At 41.5% G+C, this 12,001-nt stretch overlaps 1 protein-coding gene across 3 annotated transcripts in view; it reads left to right on the top strand.

Moving 5' to 3' along the window:
- The first annotated feature begins 2,270 nt into the window (after positions 1 to 2,270).
- The window catches only part of LOC109930298 (testis-expressed protein 47), a 37,688-nt gene continuing 27,957 nt past the window's right edge, over positions 2,271 to 12,001 (top strand). Inside the window, exons 1-2 of one of the 3 annotated variants that reach the window (XM_048611004.1) lie at positions 2,271 to 2,401; positions 3,922 to 3,994. In XM_048611004.1, the coding sequence (XP_048466961.1) occupies positions 2,282 to 2,401; positions 3,922 to 3,994 (193 nt within the window). In that variant the 5' untranslated portion in view covers positions 2,271 to 2,281. Of the gene's footprint in view, positions 2,402 to 2,868; positions 3,048 to 3,237; positions 3,466 to 3,921; positions 3,995 to 12,001 lie in introns of those variants that run through there. The other 2 variants (XM_048611006.1, XM_048611007.1) reach the window with 2 other exon arrangements.

A 12,001-nucleotide genomic window follows, 5' to 3' on the forward strand; every position in this document is an offset into this window, starting at 1 on the left:
AAAAAGTAGATTTATGTCAAAATTCATCATCTATCTTCCATTGCCACAATCATTTGACTGTCCCCTAATGGAAATGACAACCCTTTCCCAAATTTCTCACTGTGTACTGTATAATGGGGTACTCAGTCACACAAACTAAAAAAGAGTAATATATTGATAGGGATATATGACAGCCAATATGTAAGGCCCCCACAATCATCAACAAAATAAATAGCAAGATAATGGGCCAAATTTTAGGCAAGGCCTAGAATGGAGGGTTGACACCTTTGTTTCACTGCTGACCAGAATTCTGGGTCAATCTGCATTGTTGACATTATCTGAGGGATGAATATTGGCCTGGATATCTTATTCTTCTCAATTTATGCCACTGTGTGTCAACTTCTATGCTCACCGGTCAGGGCAGACAGGGCTTTGACTTAATAACCAAAGATTGACACCTCCAATAGTACAGTGATCCCATTCCCGAGATGATAAAAGCTTAGACCATAGGAGTAGAGGTAGACTATTCAGCCCATCAAGTCTGCTCTACTAATCATTGAGGTAATAGCCGATCTGATAATCCTCAACTCCACTTTTCTACCTTATCCCAATAATCATTGATTCCCCTACTGATTAAAACTCTGTCCATCTCAGCCTTGAAACAGTAAATGACCCAACCTCAACAGCCCTCTGCAGTAAAGAATTTCACGGATTTACTGTGCTTTGAGTTAAAAAAAAACCTCCTCATCTCTTTCTTAAATGGGCAACCCCTTACCCTGAGGTTATGTACTCTAGTGCTAGACTCTATGACGAAGAGAAATAAACTCTCCACATCAACTCTGTCAAGCCCCTGTGTTCAATAAAGTCTCTCTTCTAAACTGCAATGTGTACAAGCCCAACATACTCAACTGCTCCTCATGAGAAAATTTCTCCATATCTGGAAACAGCTTAGTGAACCTTCTCTGGATTGCCTCCAATCTTTCCTTAGATATGTACCAAATTGTTCACAGTAGACAGTTCACAACAAGACCTCCCTAATTTCATACACCATTCCCTTTAAAATAAATATCTACTCTCCATTTGCCTTCCTATTACCTGCTGAACTTCAATGCTATCTTTTTGTGATTCATTCACTGGGGCCCCCAAATCCTTGTGCTTGAGCTATTTGCAGTCTTTCCACATTCAAACAGCATTCAGCTCTCCTTCCTGCCAAAGTGCCTAAGCTCACATTTTTTCATGTTACATTCCCATTTTGCTCATTCAACCTGACTTAAATCCCTCTATACACTCCTTGTGTCATCCTCACCGCTATGTGGTTGAGATTCTGGGCCGGGACTATGAAACCACAATCATTTGTTTGTAAGATGTTTGTGCAACCACAGAGCTAACATGGTCAAACCACACTGGTTCTATCTATAATTATTGCTGATTCATTTAGCTGAGTTCTTTATGTCACTAGGTTAAAATCCTGGAATTCACCCCCTCACAGCATTGTGGATGCAGTTACACCAAATGGAGTGCCACGGTACAAGATGTCAACTCACCAACACATTCCCAAGGGCAATGGGGAATGGGCAATAAATATTTCACAGTCAATGATGCCTACACCCCATGATTAATACCACATCCACAAACAGTCAGCCAGTCTATCACTGATGATCAGTAGCAGCAGTGTGTATGATCTACAAAATGCACTGCAGAGATTTGTCAAAGATCTTTAGGCAGCACTTTCCAAACTCCGGGACACTTCCATTTAGAAGGACAAGGGAACACTTGCAAGTTCGCCTCTAAGACACTCATAATCCTGACTTGGAAATATATTGCTGTACTCGGTCAAAGTCCAGGAATTCCCTCCCTAAGAACATTGTGGGTCAACCTACAGCACATGGACTACAGTGCTTCAAGAAGGTAGCTCACCACCGCTTTCTTAAGGGCAGCTAGGGAATGGGAAATAAATGCTGGCCAGCCAGCGACACCCACGCCCCAGGAGTGAATAAAAGAAACCATGGGATTAATCTTCATGTGAGTTGCGATGTCCTTTAATCTAGCAAATATTCATGTGAAGAAACCCCCCAGAGAAATGCTCCCCCTGAGGAGTTGTGGTGGAAATGTGAAGGGGATTAATATGCATTTAAAAAAAAACACTACGCCAAAAAGCTGGATACTGCAATGTTGTCTGTGGTAATAGATGAGAGCAGTGTGGCTGTAGCCTCCTTTTAATAAACTCAGCGGGATGTTGTGGACTAGCGGTTTGTTTGCCAGCAGGACAGTTGCCGGGTAACAGACGCAAACATTGTCAATCATGGGGAAGAAACGCCAGCGGCGGCTAGGAAAGCTCCAGCTTGAAATCGATGAGCTGACCTCAGAAACTCGAATGTCTGTGTTAATGCGTAAGCAAGCGCAGCAAAGAAGAGAGAAGAAGGTTTGTCAGCTCGCTTTTCGGTCAGCTTCAATAAACTTGGCTGCACCAATTGCGCTGTATGTCTGTCAAGGCTGATCACGCCATCCTTCCTTCACTAAATGCAAAATGTGCGCTAGCTTTTAAAGACTGCATCGAATCAGTTTCACCTCGAGAATGCAGCACCGAAATGAACCCAGGTACAGGAAACGGCCGCAGGAGCAGCCCAGGACTCCATATTCTGCAAGTTTCCTGACAGAGCGCGCATCCCCCAATGGGGGTTTAGCTTCTCCAAGTGGCGGAGCAAAACGCCAACGAGACTGGAAACCTGCAGGGAGAATGTCATACCACACAGCAATAGCAATGCTGTCTGTTCAGCTAATTCCCACATTCAGTCCAAGGTTACATTCCCAGTGTGAACTGCCCTGAAGGAGGGGCCAGTTTCTCATCATCTCCGGACCAAAGCTTTGAGCTGTCAGAGATCAGCATTGTCCCCCTTTCCTCCTAAAACAGGCTGACAACTGCACCAGCCCCTTACTGGGCTTAATTCAGAAATAAGGAGCGGCCACTGCACAGACCTCTCCTATTAATATTCTCATTGCTAAATCAAACACTTCAGGTGCCTTCTCGTCCACTCTTTTTAAGAAAGAAGATCAATTCATTGATACCTGTAAGATATTTTAACTCGTGTTTATTTTCTGCACCGTTCATAATTTCAGACAAAACAAACGAGATAACATTGTTAGTTTCCAAACTCCTTGAAATGTACAGTCTAAGCATGAATACGTTAACAAGAAACCTCGGATACTTACAAAAGGTAAATGCCCTGTGTACAGGGGTCAGGTGGCTTGTAATGGGGCGGGGGGCACGACTCACCGGGACAGAATCCTTACAAAAAGGCCAATTCTTAGATTGCCTGTGGATGGGACTGTCCGTCAGTAGGCACTCCTGCAGGCAAAGGGAAAGAGGGGAAGGAGAGAAACTACAGTCAATCCGTTACCCGAGTAACCTACTCCTTCGCGAAAACTATCAACAGAAAATCCAGGATGCCAAAACATAAAAAGAGAGACAAAAAGAACTGTTGAGAAGTGAGTGAATGGAATGGGATGGGAGGCAGAACCCAATCTCCTTGCTGCCTGGACACCAGCGCGATGTGTAAACGGAAGAGTTTTGTTTCATTTCTCTCTGGGTTGAGCCAACTGGGTTGGATTTTAAAATTAAGGACTATTATTATTATTTTGTTGGGGGGGGGCAGGGGAGTGTGCTGTTAGTTTATGGGATTTGAGCGGGTTTGTATTCACCTAGGGAGAGAGAGGGACCCTCACCTCAAATGGAGGTGGCTTCCACGGGGGAAGGTGGTGGAAAAATGCAACGTACAAAAGGTTTGTCAGGGAACGATAGGAGCAGTATGTTCCATCGCCTGTTGGACAGGAGAATGAATGCAAACCTTAAAGAGGAACCGGTCAGTTTCTTTTACACATGAACGAGCCGCTGGTTTGAATGGTGATATATTAACTAACTTACCATTTCTTCTGCCCCTTTAGAAATCACTTCTCCACAGACTGTTCTTCCTGGCTAAAACATACCCCGAGATGGTTGACAAAAAAGACCTGGGAGGTAAGAGTCACTTTATTCAAACGAAGCAGAAACAGATTGTAAGGAATGGTTGAAGAGAGTGTTAGTTCGGAAGTAGATTGATAGAGGATGACTCAAACTAAATTGTGGGATTTCAGCAACAAGCAAATGGATGTGGTCTGAACTCTCATAAATATCTGACCTTAAAAAGGTTCGGAAAGGTCGAGGATAATTTTTTCACGAGTGCTCCTTTCTTAAGTGCAAATGACTTACTATTCTGTATTTTCTATTGTATTATAATTCCTTCCTCATAAAACACAGCAATTGCCTGTATAATCAACAAGATGACTGAAGACTCGAAACAAATTAATCATCCGATCTGACATTAGTCTACAGCTGTAGAAATATGAGCGAATTCCCACCGGCCATCCGAATTGTGGTTGGATTACCTCCAAACAGCAGCATTATTCCCCCAGAACGTGCCAAATCTGGGAAATTCCAGCTCAGGAAATTCAACCAACATCATACCCGCCGCTGCATCCCTCAGGCACCGACTATTCTGAGGGATGGTGCAGGGAAGCCCGTGCTCCTCCTGTTGCGGCCTGAACAGGAGTCATACAACTGAAACAAGCACAGGAAATGCTTGAGAAACTCAGCATGTCAGGCACCATCAGTGGAGAGAGAAAAACAAGAGTTAACATTTCAAGTCAGGCCTGAATTGAACTGAAGAAGAGTCATACCAGACTCAAAACGTTTACTCTGTTTCTCTTTCCACACATAGTAACAGGCCTACTGAGTTTCTCCAGCTTTTCCTGTTTTTTTTTCAGCTTTCCAGCATCCACAGGACTTTCCTTTTATTTGAGTAATGCTGCTCTGTTTGTAGCCAGATTTGCGAAACCAGCCACAAAACACATATCCTAAGAAAAGACATTGCAATCCAGTATTTCTCACCTAGATCAAACCATGTTTCAAATGGGAATTAACTGTGTATCTCCTGTCCCCAACTCCCACCAAACTCCTGGCTATGACTAGTCACCTGGATTCTGTAGGCTTTGACAAAGAACTGTGCTCATCAGTGACCTCACAGAAGGCTGCACACTACAGATCGAATGATCTCTGTGGTGCAAATGTTACCCTCCCTGACGTTGGTTTAAATCTGGCAATGTCCAAGCATTTAGCTATGATATCCCCAAGCAGGTGAAGCAGCAAATCACATTGATCTATTCCCACAATCCAGGACGCAAAATACACCGAATCTTTCACTTTTAACTAACATGTTTATGCAAAATAAATGATTGGAACACTCAGGATTACTATTATGAATGAATTTTTTTTAGTGATTATATACATTTAGAAATATAATGGATTTTTTAAAAAAGTCACTCGTAGGATGTGGGTGTCACTGGCTCGTCAATGTTTATTGCCCACCTCTAACTGTCTACACAGCAGTTAGGAATCAACCATTACTGTGAGTAAGGAGTCACATGTAGGTCCGGCCTAGGAGGGATAGCAGGTTTACTTCCCTGAGACATATTAGTAAACCAGATGACTCATTACAACAATTGACCATTCTAAAGAGAAGTACTGAACAATTCTAAGTGTGGTGAATAAACCATGGTGACAGCATTGGCATACTTCAAGAACTAGGGATTAAAGTCAGATCACAGTTCATGTGATGCAGTGGAAAAGCAGGAAGACTGAATCCAGGACAGAAGCTTAGAAAACTTCACGCACAGTACAGTAAAAGTGGACGTATTCCAAAGGACAGAAAAGAAACTCAGAAAATTTGAACATAAAGCAACAAAGCAGGAACACGCCAAAGGGCAAGAAGGAATCTTGGAAGACTTTGAAGACAAATCAACTCATTGGGAAGACTCTGGAGATCAAAATGCTGCAAAGCAGAAAACTTTGAGTAAAATAAGAATAAAAAATTCTAAGCACATACCCAGGTCACCTATTGTTGATCAGCATGACAGCTCCATTTGAGAGATTACCATTGCCATTTTCAGAGCCATTCAAAAATGCTAAGGGGCAACAACAAGCCAGAAATGAGATCTCTGGAAACCACAGCTCCAGAGCAAAACAATTATATCAGGCTTGCATGCAAACGAACAGAGACATCGATGTTCTGTAAATGTTATAATCCCAGTGGATGTAATTACCATAGAAGTCAAATTCCAGACTGAAAACTGACTTGATAGATCATATTTTGATTTATTTTGATTTTAACGAAATGGTATAAGCGTGCAATGTTGCAGATGTTGCTTTAACAATAAAACAGACGTTTATCAACAAAATAAAGATAAAATAGAATGGACCAAGCTACTATAACACAAATTCAAAATTTTTTTTTAAACACAGCAAAAATACAACCCCATTAATCTTAAAACACTCCTTTATAAAATGAAAAAAGAAAAACAAAGGCTTTTGTATAATTCCCAGAACACACCTCTGTAAGTGCCTGAAAACACACTTTGTATAGTACCCAAAAATACCACTCATACAAGTACTCATGGCAGAATCCCTGTGTCTAACGCTTCAGTAGGTTTAAGTCACTTGTGACTTTAATAGGTGGACTGGAACTGCAGATAGCTTCTTCCTGGAGCAATTATACATCTAAGCTTAAACATACTCAGCTCTAAGTAACCTCTTCTGGGTTTTATCCTAACATTCTGATCTGGGACTAACTAATTTTACCTGACCAATATTACGTCACTTTTTGTGGGCACTTGATGTGTACAATTTGCTGTATTTCCTACTTTACAATTTCTTAAGTAATTTATTGGCTGTGAAGAATTTTAGGACATCCTGAGGTCATGAAAGATGATATATAAGTGCAAGTCATTTCTTCCTTTACTCAAAAAAGTGTGGAATATTCTTTTGGTAAACTGACCAATATTTCTCCATCATCCATTAGCTGCTAAAACATTTCTTACTTACAAAATTTATATTTGTGTGAATTTACTGAGCATCAATTGGTGGCTACATTTGGCTTCTTAACTACAATAACCATGCCTCAAAAAGTAATCAATTGATGTTAAAGCATTTTGGATGCAAGGATGCAATGAGGGATCACATAAATGTGACTTATTTCTTTCTCACCGCAATACCAATTGCAGCCAGTTCGATATTAATGATATAGGATGGTATTGTGGTTGTGCTTCTCAGATATTGCAATACGACTGTAGGACATGATTTTTTCCTCTTTGCTGTAATGTTCTGACTATTTCATCTGGCAATGAATTCTGTGCAAAATTTAATTTTAAAATATTATTATGTTACTTGGACTTTGGTTCACATTCAGCTAAGAATGTTGGGATGGACATGACCTCACTCTCTTATGACTTTGGGAATGTTCATTATATCAAGTTTGGGAAGGCCCAACCAGTTGATGGTGGCTGCAGAATGGAAGAACAAAGCTACCACCAATGTGGAAACTGGGAATACGACTTGAAGTCGGATTTCAGTTCTGTAAAGGAAACAGCTCCATCTGAATTGATTTATGTCAAGGGTGGGAATGCTTATTGCTGACAGCAACTATAAAAAAGAGCAAAATATTTTATCCGTAAACATCAACCGAACACACCCTCAACAAAATTTACCATTTAACATTTTGAAACTGATTGTCCAATTCAGGCACATTTTTGCCCCTCTTCCTTTATAATGGCAAAATATTGTTTGTAGTCTTTTTGTTTACTTTGTGAAGATTTTAAAAAGTATCATTACTGTAGCCTTGCCTGTTTAAGCTATATTCAATAAGAATTTAAACATTATTGTAACGACTGTGTGTGTGTGCCATTGTATCTAAAGATAGAAGATTGCTTACCTGCTCATCTCTGATATGTCCACCAGTCTCAAGTTTCACCACTATCTACTGTAACTGCCACCAGATGAAGATTAAACACGTGAGCTGTCAATGTTTGTTTGATATGTTTTGATTTGTTTGAAATGACCACAAACATAAGACTAATATAATTTACTTTCCAAATTGGAATGACAAGACAAAAGAACCTCCATCAAAAAGAGAATGTGGGGATAGGGGCATCACAACAATCAACCCCTGTAAGTATCATGTCATTGAAACATCCTTCTGCCACCAAAGCAAATCTGAAAATTTGAAATACCAGCAGAAAATGTTGGAATGAATGCTGAGCAGGTCAAGCAACATCGGTGGAGAAAGAAACAATTAACGTTTCATCAGCACTGTCCTTCTTCCACTTTGTGATGTTAAAATGAGAGAAGAAAATTAGATGATGTGAAGCAAGCTGCAGAAAATACACATTTCTGTCTGGGTCTATATTATACAAAATCCATGTTTGTTAATGTGTTTATGAATTACTCGTTCCATAGTTATAAAAAAACTGCTAATATTTCCTCCATATCTTCGTCAGACTCTGACACAGTGCTGTCTGGTGATGTCATGTAACTAGTATAAGCAGGAGCAGAGTGAGCCTTTTCAGAGCTGACCTGTACTGCAGAAATAGATTTAAGAGGTACATTGGCCTGGACCTCTGAGGAATGGCAGATGTGCCATTGGATTGCCATTTTATCTGCACTTTTCTGCATATAGGTGCTGCTCTGCATCTCTGACTGAGTCTTCTGAGCCCAGCTTCTACGGAAATGTGGAGTCTACAGTCCCCCAAAGAATTTCATTGCAGTACTGGAGCATCAGAGGAAGAAGCGCCATGACTCCTTTTTATGGCACAAGCTGGGTGAGGTGGTAGCTGGTTGGTTGCTGTGTAGGGTGGCAGATGGCTGAGATGTCAGGTGTGTGTTTGATGGATGGTTAGGATAGTAGATTAGTAGGTGGGTAGATGGGTCGGGATATCTTGGTAAGGTAAGAGGTTAGATTGGGGTAGTCAGGTCTGGTTGGGGTGAGCATGTCAGTGAGGTAGGGAGGGGTAGCTGGCTCAGTTTCAGGGTGTTCATGGTGTGTGGGGGATATTGTCAAAGATGGGATATTGTCAAAGGTGACTGGGGAGTCAGTTCTGTGATTAGCCAGGAATTATTCCAGGCTTTAAACAACCTAACATTTCCTGGGTAACTGTCCAGGTATGTCCTGTAGAACTATCCAGAGTCTCCAAATAATGAGACATTTGCATTGTGTCCAGGGGACAGCGAAACTGGCAGTCTGATGTTCAGATTTTCTAGTAAATTCCCACAGAGGTCAGTGCATTGAGACTTTCATGGAGTCCTGACTTATATCTTAGGTCATACATTCAGTTTCTGAATATCAAAAGACTGAAGGACAAATTTCCAAACACTGTGTTATATCCTCTGTGTTGGTGTTTCCAGTAATAGAAATAATCAAATTAACATTCACAAGAAGGACAAAAAAATAAAAGAAATTCCTATAGTTTATACAGCACTATTTTTCCACGTTTTAGTTGGCTTGTGCACTAGGCCACGAGTTTGTGCTTATGATTCCCGTGCAATGTATTTCTGTAACGTTCCTGACTCAGGAAAGAAACAGTCAGGCACAAGAAAAGGAGCCATTTAACCTCTGAGACAACAAGGTGCAGGGCTGGATGAACACAGCAGGCCAAGCAGCATCATAGGAGCAGAGAGGCTGACGTTTCGGGCCTAGACCCTTCATCAGACTTGAGTGTGCATTTCCTCTTTACTGTCTGTATGAAAACAAATGGTTATGCTTTAGTTGTAAGCTAATTTTAAGTTTATAAGCATAGTCAACAATTTTATTTTAAACCTTGAAAAAAAACAAAGCCCAGCAGGTCTGGCAGCATCTGTGAAAGAAAAAACAGAGTTAACGTTTCGGGTCTGGTGACCCTTCCTCAGAACTGATGGTGGCTGGGAAAACGTCAGTTTATATGCAGAAAATAGAGAGGTGGGTGGGGTAGGGAGTAAACAATAGGATAGAGCCCAAAGAGAGAGAAAGACTGTTGGACAGACAAAGGAGTTGCTAACGATCAGGCTGGGAGGGTGAAAAGTTGTTAATGGGGACTGTTAGTGACTAACAACAGTGGGTGTGTAATGGCAGGTTATTTGATAACAAGGCCTGGTGTGTGGGGTAGGGGGCTGGGACATGGGAGAATTTAGGCCCTAAAATTATTGAACTCAATATTGAGTCCGGAGGGCTATAGAGTCCCCAAGCAGAAAATGAGGTGTTGTTCCTCCAGTTTGCGGTGGGCTTTGCTGGAACATTGTAGCAAGCCAGAGACAGAGATGTTGGCCAGGGAACAGGATGGTGCGTTAAAGTGGCGGGCAACAGGTAGTTTTTTGCGAGCAGAATGTAGATATTCTGCGAAGCGGTCGCCAAATCTACGCTTCATTTCAGTGTAGAGGAAACCACATTGTGAACAGCGAATGCAGTAGATTAGATTCTGGGAAGTGCAGGTGAAGTGTTGCTTCACCTGGAAGGTATGTTTGGGCCCTTGGATACTGGGGAGGGAGGATGTAAATGGGCAGGTGTTGCACCTTCGCCGGTTACAGAAGAAGGTGCTGTAGGGCTTTTGGGAGGTGTTGGGGGTGAAGGAAGTGTGGGCCAGGGTGACCCGGAGGGAAGGGTCGCTGCGGAAGGTGGACAAGGGAGGGGAGGGGAATATGTGTCTGGTGGTGGAATCTCGCTGGAGGTGGCGGAAATGGCATCTGATGATCTTCTGGATGTGGATGCCGGTGGGATGGTAGGTGAGGATAAGGGGAACCATATTGCTGTTGCAGGAGGGAAGAGAAGGGTTGAGGGCGGAAGTGCGGGAGATGGGTCGGACCTGGTTGAGGGTCCTGTCGACAACGGAGCTAAGGAATCCTCGGTTGAGGAAGAAGGTGGATATTTTGGATATATATTTTAAACCTTGTTTTCTTATGTAAATGAGAAAGCCTATATAAAATTCGGAAACAGTATCTAGGTTTAAGCACTCCTTTGCTTCTTGCATTGTGTTCTTATTGTGTTGCACTATAATTTCTCATCCTTCTGCCAGCTTGGTCTTATTTTCTCCCATCCCTCTTTGATCTTGTTACTTTAGTTGACACATTTGTGTCTGTGACTGCCAATATCCTTTACCCAGTCTAAATCATTGGAGTAATAATAATAATATAAAAGGTTACATCAACTACTTATTGATTTTCTTCATGGAAAAGCACAACAATCCCTCTCTCACTTGTTTGCTAACACATTTTGCAATGATCTACATGAAGGTTTGTAATTGTGTTAGTTGTAAACTGTGACAGAATCGTTAAGCTAATGTGATTTATTTTCCCCCTGAGCATTCAAGCGTTTGCCACGTACTTTATTTTCCCATGGAGGCAGGACTCCTATAAACAAACACTTTACATCACTTTGGCCCATATAAACACAGTTCAAGCAGGTCACCTATACCTAGGCATACAAGGAGCTTTAGTTGTTCAATGGGAAAATCAAATCAAAATGTTCAGCAAAGTTAATCTTATGTGCAGTTAATGGGTTTACAACATTTACGTATCTGGAGAAGTTAGATTTCTTATGATCCAGCTGAATTGAGTTTTACACAGTTGGAGTCATAAAGTTGTTTCAGACACAGAAGGAGGCCATTTGACTCATCGAGTTCATGCCAGCCCTCTGCCGCGGCTCCCTGAAGAATGATCCAGTCGGTTACATTTCCTGCTCGATCCCTGTAGCTCAGCAAGTTGGTTTTCTTAAAATGCACTAACATTTCATTGTGCCATCAGCTAATAGGACGAGCTTTGTTTTGTCAGCCTTGTCTTTCATAATTTTGTACACCTCTAGCAGTTGTGCCCTCAATCTCCATTGCTGTAAGAGGATAAACTCCATCCTTTCCAAACTAATCTTGTAACTAAAACCCTCCACCCTTGAAAGCATTCTGGAAAATTGGTGAATCCTCTCAGCTACCTTCACATCTTTCATAAAGTGTGGAAGCCACAAGTAGGCACAATATTCTAGATGGGTCCAAACTTAACATGATCCTATTGTAGACAATTTGTAATAATCACTGTTTGCCATCCTCCAAGTCTGGTATCATGGGCAGGTTTTAAAACTGTACTCCTAGCCACAGTTTTTAAACTTAATGTATTTCCCTCAAAATCTTATCATTAATT

The sequence above is a fragment of the Rhincodon typus genome, chromosome 23, assembly GCF_021869965.1.
Source record: "Rhincodon typus isolate 14 chromosome 23, sRhiTyp1.1, whole genome shotgun sequence".
Taxonomy (NCBI): domain Eukaryota; kingdom Metazoa; phylum Chordata; class Chondrichthyes; order Orectolobiformes; family Rhincodontidae; genus Rhincodon; species Rhincodon typus.